Below are 16,728 nucleotides of genomic sequence, written 5' to 3' on the forward strand. Positions count from 1 at the left end.
CACCATACAGAAGTATCCGCAGTCCTGTCTTTAAAAACCCACACTTCAAGATTGGTAATTTTTTTTTCCACCCCAAAACTTTATTTTAATAGCAGTATAATACAGATATTTAACAATTCCAATAACGATACTCAAATATTTTCAGGAAGTAACATAAACATAAAGGAGTAAAAAAACACACACACAAAATAAAAATATATAAAACAAGGAACATAACATGTGCGAGGGATAACTCTAAAGTAAAAGCAAATAAAAAATATGAGGTTATACATATATATTTTCTTTGATGGTGCTCGTTTTTATATTTCTTCAGAACGTGGGAGGTTAAGATGGCCTTTTTTCCCCCTTTGTCATTACAAGTGAGTTGTACATTATTTTTAGTTCTTAATAATAAAAAAAAAAAAGATGAATGTAAAATTTACCTAAAATACATAACAGTTTAATTGCTCATGATTTAAAATTACAATGTAAAAACGAAACCATTTATTTTTTTCAACACAAAATTTATATTGAGAAGTACCAGTCGAAAAACTGTCTTTATAATTGATACATCCGGTTTGGTTAAGAGGGGAGGAGTATATACAGCTAGAATTCACCAAGTCAAGTATTTCATATATATATATATATATATATATATATATATATATATATATATACAAATATATATATATATATATAAGAAATACTTGACTTTCAGTGATTTCTAGCTATATATATATATATATATATACCGGTACCGTATATATATATATATATATATATATATATATATATATATATATATATATATATATATATATATATATATATATATATATATATATATATATATACATATATGTTTATTTATTTTATTATATATATATATATATATATATATATATATATATATATATATATATATATATATATATATATATATATATATATATATATATATATATAAATAAGAAAAATATTTGAATTTCAGTGTTCATTTATTTACGCATATACACACACATAACACTCATCTACTCATTGTTGAGTTAAGGGTTGAATTGTCCATCCTTGTTCTATTCTCTGTCACTATTTTTCTAACCATGCTGAACACCAGTGTTGGGTTAGTTACTGAAAAACAGTAACTAGTTACAGTTACTAGTTACTTTATTTCAAAAGTAACTCAGTTACTAACTCAGTTACTTACACCAAAAAGTAATGCGTTACTGTGAAAAGTAACTATTTAGTTACTTCTTCTACTTTTTTTTTTTTAAAGCTCCCATTAATGCCCTTTTAGCCTTCATTTCAGTACTGTTATTACCCTGGAGAATAATACAATCTGTTGATCAACTTGACATACATTTGCATCACTGAACTCTGCTAAGCAATGTGCTCTACATACAACACACAAAGACAAAGATATGTTTCAAAGGGCCAATTTATTTCAGGCCAGAACAAATTGACAAAACTATTTTAAATAGCTGCAACATAACATACATAAGTAACAAACAGCATAATAACACTAACACTAACCACGTTAAACCCAGATTCCGAACTAATAAAGGTTTTAACTCATTCTCTTTCTATGCCACTTCAATATGGAATGCACTCCCAACAGGTGTAAAAGAAAGGGCATCTCTATCCTCCTTCAAAACCGCACTAAAAGAACACCTCCAGGCAACTACAACCCTAAACTAACACCCTCCCTTCCACATAATACCTCTTCGGATTGTAAATAATCAAATGTAGACACTTTTTCTTATACTTTCTGATCTCTCTCTCTGTGTCCACTACTTGCTGTACATATCCTACCAAGTCAGTCCTACACTGTTTCAATGTCCATTTCTCTGATGATGCAATTGTTGATGACTGAAGTGTTGATACCAACCAAACCTAACCCCCCCCCCCCCCCCCCCCTCCATATCCCACACCCCGGATTGTAAATAATGTAAATAATTCAATGTATATACCCTGATGATTATCTTGTGTGATGACTGTATTATGATGTTAGTATATATTTGATAGTATATATCTGTATCTGGACCCCGACTTAAACAAGTTAAAAAACGTATTTGGGTGTTACCATTTAGTGGTCAATTGTACGGAATATGTACTGTACTGTGCAATCTACTAATAAAAGTTTCAATCAATCAATCAATCAATCAACAACATAGCTGTAAAGCTGGCTTCACCTAAGGAAGGCACACGTGACATACACAGAGCCTAACCAGGCAGATTTGAATTGTTGTTTTGGGCAGTAGACGGGATCTTTGATCCAAGACACAACTTACATTTAACTAAATTGTGCTTGACAAAAGAAAAGAAGTGAGAATATCTCATACTTGCCAACCCTCCCGAATTTCACTGCCTCTCCCTGGGACAACCATTCTCCAAATTTCTGCCGATTTCCAGCCGGACTTAAGGCACGCCCCCTCCCGGTCTGTGCGGATCTGAGTGGGGACAGCCTGTCGTCACGTCCGCTTGGCCAACCAAAAAGTAACCACAGAACACTATACCGTATAGTCGTATAGTGTTCTGTGGTTACTTTTTTGTTGGCCAACGGTTGTATTGCGCACCCCCTCCCCCCCTCCCCCCCTCCCCTTCCCACACTCAGACACACAGTCACACACACACACAGAGAGCGCAGAGGAAGAATAAGCAGCACGTCTCTGCTTCGCTGGAATAAAACACACTCAGATCCTCAGTTTCTAGCCGATACTACATAAAAAATAACGTAAAATTACGCAGTAACGCATCATGTAGTAACGGTAACTGAGTTTTTGACTATAAAAAAATAATGCGTTAGATTACTAGTTACCGCCGAAACTAACGGCGTTACAGTAACGCGTTACTTTGTAACGCGTTAGTCCCAACACTGCTGAACACCCTCTCTGATGATGCATTCTGCTACGTCTCCTTGTTGTGCGCGCAGTTGTGCACTGCATTCTCTAAAAGCCCGAGATGTTATTGTCACATATGCATGTACAGTAGATGGCAGTATTGTCCTGTTTAAGAGTGTCACAACATTGCTGTTTACGGCAGACGAACTGCTTTACGGACGTGAAAATAGGCTGTCGACACGTCACTCAGGTCCGCATGAATTTCGGGAGAAAATTTGTCCCGGGAGGTTTTCGGGAGAGGCGCTGAATTTCGGGAGTCTCCCGGAAAATCCGGGAGGGTTGGCAAGTATGGCGTAGATATTTCTATCGATGTCGGTCTTCGTTTGCCGTGTCTAAAATTATTTCTGTGTAGGGCTCTAAAAGCATTTTAGATAGAGAGTCACAAGGACACAGATACAGTGTAGACAGATAGATAGACAGACAGATAGATAGACGTATACAGGTAAAAGCCAGTAAATTAGAATATTTTGAAAAACTTGATTTATTTCAGTAATTGCATTCAAAAGGTGTAACTTGTACATTATATTTATTCATTGCACACAGACTGATGCATTCAAATGTTTATTTCTTTTAATTTTGATGATTTGAAGTGGCAACAAATGAAAATCCAAAATTCCGTGTGTCACAAAATTAGAATATTACTTAAGGCTAATACAAAAAAGGGATTTTTAGAAATGTTGGCCAACTGAAAAGTATGAAAATGAAAAATATGAGCATGTACAATACTCAATACTTGGTTGGAGCTCCTTTTGCCTCAATTACTGCGTTAATGCGGCATGGCATGGAGTCGATGAGTTTCTGGCACTGCTCAGGTGTTATGAGAGCCCAGGTTGCTCTGATAGTGGCCTTCAACTCTTCTGCGTTTTTGGGTCTGGCATTCTGCATCTTCCTTTTCACAATACCCCACAGATTTTCTATGGGGCTAAGGTCAGGGGAGTTGGCGGGCCAATTTAGAACAGAAATACCATGGTCCGTAAACCAGGCACGGGTAGATTTTGCGCTGTGTGCAGGCGCCAAGTCCTGTTGGAACTTGAAATCTCCATCTCCATAGAGCAGGTCAGCAGCAGGAAGCATGAAGTGCTCTAAAACTTGCTGGTAGACGGCTGCGTTGACCCTGGATCTCAGGAAACAGAGTGGACCGACACCAGCAGATGACATGGCACCCCAAACCATCACCCAACCATGCAAATTTTGCATTTCCTTTGGAAATCGAGGTCCCAGAGTCTGGAGGAAGACAGGAGAGGCACAGGATCCACGTTGCCTGAAGTCTAGTGTAAAGTTTCCACCATCAGCGACGTCCCACTGGGGTGAGTTTTTCCTTGCCCGTATGTGGGCTTTGTACCGAGGATGTCGTTGTGGCTTGTGCAGCCCTTTGAGACACTTGTGATTTAGGGCTATATAAATAAAGATTGATTGATGGTTTGGGGTGCCATGTCATCTGCTGGTGTCGGTCCACTGTTTCCTGAGATCCAGGGTCAACGCAGCCGTCTACCAGCAAGTTTTAGAGCACTTCATGCTTCCTGCTGCTGACCTGCTCTATGGAGATGGAGATTTCAAGTTCCAACAGGACTTGGCGCCTTCACACAGCGCAAAATCTACCCGTGCCTGGTTTACGGACCATGGTATTTCTGTTCTAAATTGGCCCGCCAACTCCCCTGACCTTAGCTCCATAGAAAATCTGTGGGGTATTGTGAAAAGGAAGATGCCGAATGCCAGACCCAAAAACGCAGAAGAGTTGAAGGCCACTATCAGAGCAACCTGGGCTCTCATAACACCTGAGCAGTGCCAGAAACTCATCGACTCCATGCCACGCCGCATTAACGCAGTAATTGAGGCAAAAGGAGCTCCAACCAAGTATTGAGTATTGTACATGCTCATATTTTTCATTTTCATACTTTTCAGTTGGCCAACATTTCTAAAAATCCCTTTTTTGTATTAGCCTTAAGTAATATTCTAATTTTGTGACACACGGAATTTTGGATTTTCATTTGTTGCCACTTCAAATCATCAAAATTAAATGAAATAAACATTTGAATGCATCAGTCTGTGTGCAATGAATAAATATAATGTACAAGTTACACCTTTTGAATGCAATTACTGAAATAAATCAAGTTTTTCAAAATATTCTAATTTACTGGCTTTTACCTGTAGATAGACAGAGAGACAGACAGATATACAGAGAGATAGATAGTACTTTATTGATTCCTTCAGGAGAGTTCCCTCAGGAAATTCCAGCAGCAGTGTACAGAATTGAGATCGAATTTCAAAAGTAAATAATAAATAATGTAGTATTTGTCCTCATTTTTACTTAGAAAATAAAAACTTCCAGTGATTGCAAATGGAAGAAAAAAAACAGTTTTTTATCTGTTTTTCTATTGTAATTTACTGCGGATTTTAATTGTTATATGAAATATAAAATGAAACCAAACATTTTTTTAGACACAAAAAAAAGAAGAACGCTTCGTTTTTTGTTTAGCGTTTTTAAAATGTAAATCAAATAAACCCATTTCGCAATCAAAACCTCCAAAATGTCGTCGTGCATGAAACAAGTACACGGCGGGCGCTTTCAAAAATGACAGTGAACCACACGTCTAAAATGAACGAGCCGAGCCCCTCTTCCAGGTCTTTAAAGTGATGCAACGAACCACAAGTAAACATCCACAACATGCGGCTTTATTAGTGCTCGCACATCAAAGTCCACGTCGTGCGAGAAATAAAAGACACATCACACCGTCGCCGTCCTAAAAAGAACCCCGCGGGTGACGTCACGAGAAGCCGTTCCTTCCGTCCGACGCTGTGTGGCGCTGCTGCGGGCCGAGCTCTCCGGGAGACAAAAGCAACAAAGTGATCCCACTCCTGGGGCCGGATCAATCAAATGTGTCACATTTAACCGTTTATGGGCCGGACACTTCACAGTGAGTACAACCAAAAAGAAACAAATAACATTAGTGGGAAACTTGTGACGTCGCTGGGGAGAACTGGTCCGAACTGGGTTGGGTTCGACTCGGTTCTACCTCGCTAGTTTGCCCGGTGTATGCATGGCCTAGCTGCCTGCAAACCGGGTCAGTAACAAACCGGTGAAACGTGTTTTATTCAAAGTAATATTCCTGTAGAATACTACAAAAGAGTACTATTTATCAGACTTAATAATACTGTTGTACATGGATGTGGTTTGTTTTGGTGAGTATTAGCATTAAAGCTAGTTAGCACGATGTTTACTGATCATGTAGCGTGACTACTCGGTTATTATCGACGCCTTGTGAATGTGTCTGGACTTTTGACGATTATTAGCAGTTATTTTCTTAACAATTGTGTCAAAACTGGTTTAAGATGGTGTTACTGGTAATATACGTTGGCTGAATATTGTAGTTCTTCCGGATTAGCACTTTAGCCAAACCCGGAAAAGCTTGCTGTCAGTTAGCATGTACGAAATACCTTGCTTTTTTTTTTTTGCAAAAGCAACATAAATATATGAATAATAAAAGTCGTCACATGTGTCGCATATATATATATATATATATATATATATGCATATAATTAAAAATGAAAATAAAAATACCCCATCATGTTTTGACTGTGCAACTAACGCTTGTTTGCGTTAAGGGCTCAATATCACATAAGTAAATATGTATTTAACTTATATATGTGTACAGCTCTGGTAATGGCTACATTCGCACCCACCTGCACAAATGTACTCCAAAATGTAACAATCAAAATAAATATGACTTTTTTTTGTTTACTCGGGCATGCATATATAATATGCATTAGTTTGACCATTTAAAATCAACGATAATAAAATGTATTTAACTTATATATGTGTACAGCTCTGGTAATGGCTACATTCGCACCCACCTGCACAAATGTACTCCAAAATGTAACAATCAAAATAAATGACTTTTTTTTGTTTACTAGGGCATGCATATATAATATGCATTAGTTTGACCATTTAAAATCAACGATAATAAAAAGGAGATGCTTGGAAATAGCATAAAAATGCCCCAAAAACTTGGAAAAACGCATGATCATGAGCGTTCCTGTTCAGGTATATTTCTTTTATATTTTGATAAATCATCATATTTATGTATGACTGAATTTAAATAGGTATTGATCAATCTTTAAGCTGTGTGTATTTGATTCCAGTTTGCTTTTGACATCTTATTTAGAATTGTAGTTGAAACTTTTACAACCTCGTGTTGCGCTCATGATGGCGTAACCAAACTAGATTTAATTTAATGATCTTATTTTGAATATTTATTCCCTTTTTTACATTTGGTATATTTAAATATTCATTTATAAACATTGAATACATTTCAAATATCAATAAAATGCAATTGCCTTCATCTTATAGGGTAATGTTTAGTTACACCAAGGCATGAGCGTAACACTGAGCTTCATCACTTTGACTTGTAATATCTGTAACTCTGGTGGTACTATACATATAATATAATAAAGTCCCATATAAAATTATGTTTCTAGCAATACTTTAATTTTGCCTTTGAAAGTAACACTCCAATGTCCATTAGTGGAGCTGTACACACATATATATATATATATATATATGGGTGCAAAAATCAAGGGATTTGAAAGATAAATGTATTGCACAATTTAACTTATACTATATGTATTCTTACAAATAATGTTACAAGTCATCTCATACACCCACTGCAGGTCAAATACCAGCCACATATTTATAGCTGAACTGTCATGGTATGCTGAGGTAGCAAAAACGGTGGTACTTGTAAGCATAATACAGGGCTCGTACCAGTGCTTAAAAACCTTGAAAATGCTTGGATTTTAATGTTGTGATTTCAAAGTTTGAATTTTGGGTGAAGTGCTTGTGAATGCTTGTAAATGTTCATCATATTTCTCGGCAGTCTGACTCAATAGGCTACCGTACTTTTCGGACCATAAGTCGTTTTTTTTCATAGTTTGGCCGGGGGTGCGACTTATACTCAGGAGCGACTTGTATGTGAAATTAACACATTACCGTAAAATATCAAATAATATTATTTAGCTAATTCACGTAAGAGACTAGACGTATAAGATTTCATGGGATTTAGCGATTAGGAGTGACAGATTGTTTGGTAAACGTATAGCATGTTCTATATGTTATAGTTATTTGAATGACTCTTACCATAATATGTTACGTTAACATACCAGTTGGTTATTTATGCGTCTAATAACATACACTTATTCAGCCTGTTGTTCACTATTCTTTATTTATTTTAAATTGCCTTTCAAATGTCTATTCTCTATTATTTAAAATTAAAAACGCAAGTTTTCGCGGAAATTTCACATCACTAGTATTTACTCACTCATTGTAGTAACTAAAATGTAATAAATCTGGCCTTTTCCAAATTAAGTTAGCAAAGCAGGTGTGAAAAACATTTTTTTTCTCACACTGCTACGCTTCTCCTAAAGTCTCCAAGCACCTTGTGGTGGGAAAATGAGACCTACTCATTTTAGTTGCCATTATGCAACTAGACGTGTAAACAGAGTATGCATCCCCCATGATTATTGCAGAATGGACTCTGATCTTGTTTCCCTCTTTCTAGGTTGTGTGCGGAGCGGTGCGACTATTTGGGTCATAAATGGAGACAAGCCGTCACCCAATGACCCGGACAGCCACACAAACACAACTACCCCCACATGAGCAGAAGTGATCAGACCTGACGAACAAGACACAAACCTTTTTGGGCCGCCATGCACGGGGAGGACGATGTCTCGCACACGGGGGAGGACGTGCTCGGCTCCATAGACAAGAAACGAGAGGCGAAGGGGATCTGCCTAAAAATTGAGGGTCAGGATGGATATGTGTTTAAATCCTACAGCATGAACCCCCGAGACTCTATGGCTACCAAGTCGTCTATTTCAACACTGGATAGAGACCTCCCTTCCTCCGTCCATCTATGTTCTCAGGGTGACACAGAAAAAGACCCGGTGTCTCCGTCTCTTTCAAGCAAATGGCTCGGCATCAGCACAGATGAAAATACAGAGAATGAAAATTATAAAATTGGTAACGAGCCTAATGAGCACATTAAAGAAGAAAGTCGGGAGACAAACGATTTAGAGGATGAAACACAGGATTTTGAAAAATTGGAGTTTGGCCCTTTTTTGACAAGAGATGGGGATGACTATAGTAACCTACTAAATGGCTACACAAGCACTCTTTACGATGTTGCCATGGACGCTGTCACCCAAAGTCTTCTGGCGTCGATGAGAAGTCAAACCAACTCTAGGAAAAAGTCCCCCGCATGGAATCATTTCTGCATATCACCAAGAGATAACACCAAAGCAATCTGTTTGTACTGCATGAAAGAGTTCAGTCGGGGAAAGAACGAGAAAGACCTCAGTACAAGCTGCTTGATGAGGCACGTGCGAAGGGCCCACCCTACCATGCTCTACCAAGATGGCGCTGACGCATCAGCGCATAATCTGAGTTCTTTAGCCTCCTCTTTGATTCCTCCTTCCCCAAACTCGCCAAAAAACGGGGACATAAACAGTTTAATGTATCCTGGGTCAAAGAACACTTCACCGTCCACGTCTTCTGCTGAAAATTCCGACTTATCATCCAAAGAGGCGTTACCCAAAGTCGAACCAAAACTTGAGCCTGTTTGCAGCACGCTTGCACCCTCGCATTCCTGTGAAAACAACCTTGAAGACATGTCTGACGGAAGCACCGAACGCCTTCCCTGTAACCCAAAAAGCGCAAGTTCCCGTCGTAGATCGGCTGTATGGAAACACTTTTACCTTTCACCCTTGGACAGTTCCAAAGCGGTATGCATCCACTGCATGAATGAATTCAGCAGGGGGAAAAATGGGAAGGATCTTGGCACAAGTTGTCTTATTCGTCACATGTGGAGAGCCCACAAAGAGGTCGTCATTGAGGAAAATGGACGAGGCAATCACATTCCTCCACCCTACTCAAACCCGCCGTCACTCTTGTCCCGCACACCAATACATGACCCACTAGATATAAAAAAAGAATCACCACTTCCGTCTTCACCAGAAACCGTATCAGATGAAGTATCCCAAGCTGCGGTGGAAAGCATGGATATAAAAGAGGAATCTGATGAGGCTATGCTACTGTCCGAACAGGAGCCCTCTCTCAATCTGCTTTTTAGTGGTCCTGAAGAGGATACACCCGTAACCTCCTCGCCATGTGATCTCTCTGAGGCTCCCGACCTCAACCAGAATCATGCTATTTTTCAGCAGAACAAAAAAATAATGAAACGGGTAAAATCAGAGGTCTGGCAGCATTTCCTTGTATCGCCCGTTGACCAGTTAAAAGCACTGTGCCGTTACTGTCCATGCGTCATCAGTCGTGGGAAACGGGGGGACTTTGGCACAAGCTGTCTAATGAGGCACCTCATGAGGCGCCACCCAGACGTCCTACAAAACCAAAAAAACACCGACAAGGAGCCCTCCCCCCAGCCCTATGTTAACATGACCCCAGACACAGTTTCAACCAAAGAAACTGAAAGCCCTGCCAGTGAGAAAAAGCCACAAACCGGTTTCAGTAAGAAGACGTCCAAACTGTGGAACCATTTCTCAATTTCACCAACTGACCCCACCAAGGTGATTTGTTTGCACTGTAGCCGCACAATAAGTCGAGGCAAAAAGACTACAAACCTCGGCACCAGCTGCCTCTTCAGGCACATGCAGAGGTTTCACAGACAATTCCTCGAAAGCAACAATACTATCTCAGGTGACGTGCCATCTGCTGAAATTTGCGTCAAACAGGAACTCGTAGATATGTCCGTTTACGACGCGAAGCAGAGCCACGAGAGGTTTGACGAACACCACACAGTTGCCAAAAAAATAACCAAACTTATCGCTGAAATGATTGCACTGGATCTGCAGCCATCATCCATGGTGGAAAATGCTGGACTGAACCGATTACTAGAGTACCTCCAGCCTCAGTATTGTCTACCAACCTCTTCTTACTTCACCAGCACTGCAATACCTGATATGTACGCGAAGGTGAAGGACGTTGTGCTGACACACCTGAAAGAGGCTGAGGGTGGAGTCATCCACTTCACAACGAGTATTTGGGTCAGTAGTCAGACAAAGGAGTACTTGACCCTCACTGCTCACTGGGCAACTTACGAGTCCAGCGTCAGACCCCAGGGCCAGGACTTCCACTGTTCAGCTCTCCTAAGTGTGTCCAACATAGACTGTGACCAGGATATGCACGACATCCCAAAGCAGCTGGAGTATCTCTGGGATTCATGGATCATCTCATCAGGGCTGAAGAAGGGTTTCACTGTGACCGACAACGCCAGCATCAGAAACAATCTGGAGGACCACGGCCATGTCACAGTGCAGTGTTTCGGACACACAATTGACCTCATTGTTAGCGAAGCCATAAAGAGCCAGAGAATGGTTCAGAACCTTCTGAGTATCGCACGAAAGATCTGCGAGCGCGTGCATCGCTCGGCCAAAGTGAAGGAGAAGCTGGCCGAACTCCAGAGAGACCACCAGCTACCGGAGAACCAACTTGTTCAGGACATCCCTTCTAAATGGAGGACTTCCCTTTTAATGCTGGAGCGGCTGGTGGAGCAAAAAAACGCCATTGACGAAATGTCAATCGAGTGCAATTTCAGGGAGATCATCAGCTGCGACCAGTGGGAGGTGATCCAGTCCGTCTGCCATACACTGAAACCTTTTGACGTGGCCTACCAGGAAATCAGCAGCCGCACTGCCACTCTGGGACAAGTGATACCACTCATTCATATCCTAAATCGAAAGATAGACCTGCTGTTTGATGAGACCGTGGGCATAGACACCATGCTCAAGTCCCTCAAAGAAGCAATGGTGAGCAGAATGTCGGCCACCTTGCACGACCCACGCTTCACCTGGGCGACCATGCTGGACCCCCGTTATAAGACTTCATTGTTCACAGAGGAAGATGCAGAGCAATGCAAGCAAGACCTGATCCAGGAGCTGGACTTGTTTTCTTCTACCTCAGCAGAAAAGTCTTCACTGCCCAACAGCTGCAACAAAGCCCTCGTGTCCGACGGCACGGCCATTTCCAGAAAGGACAACATCTGGTCCCTGATGGCCGACTTAAGGCAAAAGGTTAAACAAGAGGAGAAGCCAAAGTCCTCCGAATTGGCAGTGCTGGAGTACTTCGAGGAGGACATACTGGATCAAAGCTGTGACCCGCTCGACTATTGGAATCTTAAGAAGTTCCTATGGCCCGAGCTTGCAAAGGTAGCCGCCCGTTACGTGGGCTGCCCGCCCAGCATCGTTCCAGCAGAGTCGCTGTTCAGCACTGCCAGCGGCAACTGTGCCCGAAACCACCCCAGGCCTTCACTGGAAAACATGGAGGGTCTGCTCTTCCTAAAAGTCAACCTCCCTCTGATCTACTTTCAATACTGATGAAGCATTAACTTGAAAGCCCTTTAATAATAACAAAAAAGGACCAAGTGACATAGCTGTGAAATAGGGTTTTCTATTATGTGATGTACAGTATCATGCTATACACTGATTTCTTGCTATGCTGCAGCCGGGGTTTTTTGTTAAGTTTTGGTTTTCTTTTGGGGGGGTAATTTTATTGCGTGTACTACTGTTTGAACACTTTGAAGTTCATGAAGTCTCAGTGAAAAGTGTATCAGGGAGGGGTTTTCTAGCTGTAGGGGTAGTGTGTTTGCCCGATTCTTCTTGTGTGTTGTCTCTCGACTCCTCTCTTTGTGCCTTATCCAAATCTACTTCAGGTCAAAAATGCTGTAAATATTTCTTGATGAAATCTGCGCAACCCCCTTCAGGTTGCTTTTGAATATAATATTACTGATGCAGAGTTTTCTCCGTGAAAACGCGGCCCAAAAATGAATGCTGTGACTGAAAGATGTTTTAAGTTAATGTTATTTAATTTTCATTGTGAAATTGTGGCTCATGGTACTGTCATGTAGAGCTAGACTTTTTTTCTTTTCTTTTTTAAACCTACTGAATTGTTTTTAATTTGACTGTAAGATATTGCTGTATTTTCTGAATAAGACATTTGGAATATACGATTTGTCTCTTAAGCACAATTTAGGTTTATGATCAGGGGATTAATTTATGGGTTTGAGTAAAGAAATGTATTTGTTTTTATAACAAACCAAATTAGAAAAACGTTTTAGCATTGAAACTGGAACCAGTTTGTAAATAAAGTTTTTTTTTCCTTACACTAGATTGCAGAGATGTATTTTTTGTAGCCAGGTATTTTAATGTTTTAAAGGAAGTTTGAATTTTAGTCTGTAAATCGGGGGTATCTAACTTGTTTTTGAGGGCCACATCACAGTTATGGCTGCCCGTAACGGCAAATAATATGAATTCGCCCATGCATTTGATTTCTTTTTTTTTTAAGTACACTTATGTAAAAACAAACTGTAGATTTTACAATAAATCTGACAACTGAGTCACCAGAAAGGTACCTTAAAATATACAGTTTTCTAACTGGGGGGAAAAAAGTACCACTGTTTTTCTATGGAAAAAAACTGGCCGCTTAGTCTCCAGAATTTTACTGTAAAATGTAGTGTTCCTTTTTTTTTTTTTTCATTCAATACCACTTTCTAAAAATTCTGGCCACTGAACCGCTAAACACGGTACCGTTTTCTTCATTAACAGTAATACACCGTGAAAAAAAACAACCGTAGATTTTAGGATAAAATGGCAGCTCAGTCGACAAAAATTTTACCGTAAAAGAATTTGTTTTTTTCAATTTGCAGTAACATGTTGTAAAAACCACTGACTTTACATGGAGATTAAGCTGCCAGCTTTTATTCCGTAAAAAATATTACAGTAAAGTTCTGATGACTTGAGTTCAGTTTTTTTTGCTGTAAAATCTACAGAAAAAAACACTAAAATCTATTGTCAGTTTTAAAATGTACAATTATTATATTGGGCATTTTAAAATGTTTACAAAAATTTGTTTGGGCAGTATGATAATTATATATGTTGCAACATAATATATTAAAGTTGAAAAGGTATGGAATTTCAAGCAATACATATTTTTCCCTGTGAAAATGGAAAGAACACAAATTTAGTAAGAAAATATAAAGTACTTTATTGAAGCATATATTTTCAGACCATATAAAATGATGGGGTGGGCCAGTTCTGATCCTCGGGCCTTGAGTTTGACATCTGGTGCCGAAAATAATAATTCCATCTTAATTTTGTGTAAAATTTGAATATGCATGTCCATCAATGCTAAATAGAAAATATTTCAATAAGTAATGTATTCTAATGCCTAATTTGATTATTTCAAGAACACACTTTATTTTCTTCATCAGATTGACTGTAAACTGGTCTTTACAAAAGTACCTTATCGCAGTGGTCCCCAACCTTTTTGTAACTGCGGACCGGTCAACGCTTGAAAATTTGTCCCACTGACCGGGGGGAGGGTAATGTTTTTTTTTTTTTTTTTTGGCATAAAAAATACAATCATGTGTGCTTACGGACTGTATCCCTGCAGGCTGTAAATTATATATCTATATTGATATATAATGTAGGAACCAGAAATATTAATAACAGAAAGAAACAACCCTTTTGTGTGAATGGGGAGGGAGGTTTTTTTGGGTTGGTGCACTAATTGTAAGTGTATCTTGTGTTTTTTATGTAGATTTAATAAAAAAAAAAGTTTTTTAAATTAATTTTATTTATTTTTTTAATTTCTTGTGCGGCCCGGTACTAATCGATCCACGGACCAGTACCGGGCCGCGGCCTTGTTGGGGACCACTGCCTTATAGGAATTGTTTGCGATCTTTACGCGGATGCCTAGAGGACGCTAACGTGCCGTAAGCATATCCTGCCCTTTTACGCTGAAACTGCTCATGGCAGACCTGTCGCGGTGCTCGAGTACGTGTGCACTTTTTCCCTACATGAGAAAAGTGACCTTTTTTATGAATTCATTCATTTGAAAATGGCATCAAAAAGGTAATAACGATGTTTGAGGAATCCGGTAATTGGTACTAAATTAACCACAACATTAGTGCCATTGAAAGCATTACTACGCTAATGGCCCGATGTTTCCTAAACAAAATAATAAAAAAAATCAAAGGCTCGTCCAGCTGTTTACTGACGTTTGTCGTTTTTAATGAAGAGATTGAGAGAGGACATAACTGTCAACATTTACATTTCAATCTAAGGAAAATTAAGTAAGGAACTTAAATAAGGGGTTTTAATTCTCATAAGTGGCTGTTAAATCAGTTAAAAAAACAAAAAGATTCCCAAATTAGGGCTCAAACCCACCACCAGCAAGTGTGATAACCGCTGAGCTATCTAATCTGACGGGCGTGCAAAGTATTTAACGACAGTTTTGTTAAAAAAATTACAAGTTTGTTAAAATTTTAATTATTGTGAGGAAAAATGGATCTTAAGTTGCGCTACGCCACAAATATACATTAGATTTACAAGGTGAAATTAACATGATGTAGGATGGATTTGATTATATATATATTTTTTAAGTACACTGTTAAATTTTTTGTAGATTTTACATTAAAAGTCACTAGAATTTTACGGTATAAACTAACCTTTGCACAATATTCACATTATTCAACAATATTCCACCTGTATATATTATCATAACAACATAACTATATTTTTGTAATTTTAAATTGATTAAAAAACAATTATTAATCAATTTAGAATCAGGATGAATAAGAATCCCGATTTGGGTGTGAATCTATTTCTTGGTGCACTTACAAGTGACCCTTTCAAACGCAATAAGCACATTTTTCATGAGTGTATTTTCTACCATTTGTTATTGGAAGTGAATAAATCAATTATCCTAAATAGGTAATCAAACATAAAAATAAATGGACTCTTAAAAGTGGTTAGCAAAAACTGCACATCAAAGAAATATCAGTAAATAAATGATAAATGGGTTATATTTGTATAGCGCTTTTCTACCTTCAAGGTACTCAAAGCGCTTTGACAGTATTACCACATTCACCCATTCACACACACATTCACACACTGATGGCGGTAGCTGCCATGCAAGGCGCTAACCAGCAGCCATCAGGAGCAAGGGGTGAAGTGTCTTGCCCAAGGACACAACGGACATGACCAGGTACATTATTATTATAGTTTTGTTCCCAAATTAGAAAAACTGGGTCGGGTGGTTTGTTTTGTTGTCTGTTTTGTTGCCGGTGTAGCTCGGTTGGTAGAGCTCGGTTGGTATAGTGGCCGTGCCATCAACCTGAGGGTTGCAGGTTCGATCCCCGCTTCCGCCATCCTAGTCACTGCCGTTGTGTCCTTGGGCAAGACACTTTACCCACCTGCTCCCAGTGCCACCCACACTGGTTTAAATGTATCTTAGATATTGGGTTTTCACTATGTAAAGCGCTTTGAGTCACTAGAGAAAAGCGCTATATAAATATAATTCACTTCACTACATTATTATTATAGTTTTGTTCCCAAATTAGAAAAACTGGGTCGGGTGGTTTGTTTTGTTGTCTGTTTTGTTGCCAAATGCAATTGTGTGACATTGTATTTAATGCTTTTTAATGGCCTTTAAGGCCTTAATTTTTACAAAATTAATTTAATGACCTGCGAAAACCCTTTTTTTAAAAATTGGATAAAAAGGAGTGATTGTGAAAAATATAGACATTTTAAATGTATACACTAGGGATGTCCCGATCCGATATTTGGAGCGGATCGGCCGCCGATAATTGCCAAAAAATGCGTATCGGCAAGGCATGGGAAAATGCCGATCCAGATCCAGTTTTAAAAAAAACAAACTCCGGTCCGTGTTTTCCAACGCACCGATTTAAATAATACATTCCACTTTTCTGCTGCTCCCTAATTTCCGTTCCGCATTTTCCAGCACACCTTCAACACATCCACAGGTCTGGGGATTCTCACGCAG

At 39.1% G+C, this 16,728-nt stretch overlaps 1 protein-coding gene across 2 annotated transcripts; it reads left to right on the forward strand.

Moving 5' to 3' along the window:
* Positions 1-5,628: 5,628 nt before the first annotated feature.
* On the forward strand, positions 5,629-13,310 carry zbed4 (zinc finger, BED-type containing 4). 2 transcript variants are annotated; one of them, XM_061959792.2, is made up of 2 exons: positions 5,629-5,791; positions 8,432-13,310. In XM_061959792.2, exon 2 carries the CDS (start codon positions 8,580-8,582, stop codon positions 12,258-12,260), a length of 3,681 nt encoding a protein of 1,226 aa, XP_061815776.2. In that variant the 5' UTR covers positions 5,629-5,791; positions 8,432-8,579; the 3' UTR covers positions 12,261-13,310. The 2 variants fall into 2 exon arrangements, with proteins under 2 accessions (XP_061815776.2, XP_061815777.2); XM_061959793.2 differs by lacking the exon at positions 5,629-5,791 and adding an exon at positions 6,033-6,056.
* Positions 13,311-16,728: the final 3,418 nt, after the last annotated feature.

The sequence above is a fragment of the Nerophis lumbriciformis genome, linkage group LG05 (genome assembly GCF_033978685.3).
Source record: "Nerophis lumbriciformis linkage group LG05, RoL_Nlum_v2.1, whole genome shotgun sequence".
Taxonomy (NCBI): domain Eukaryota; kingdom Metazoa; phylum Chordata; class Actinopteri; order Syngnathiformes; family Syngnathidae; genus Nerophis; species Nerophis lumbriciformis.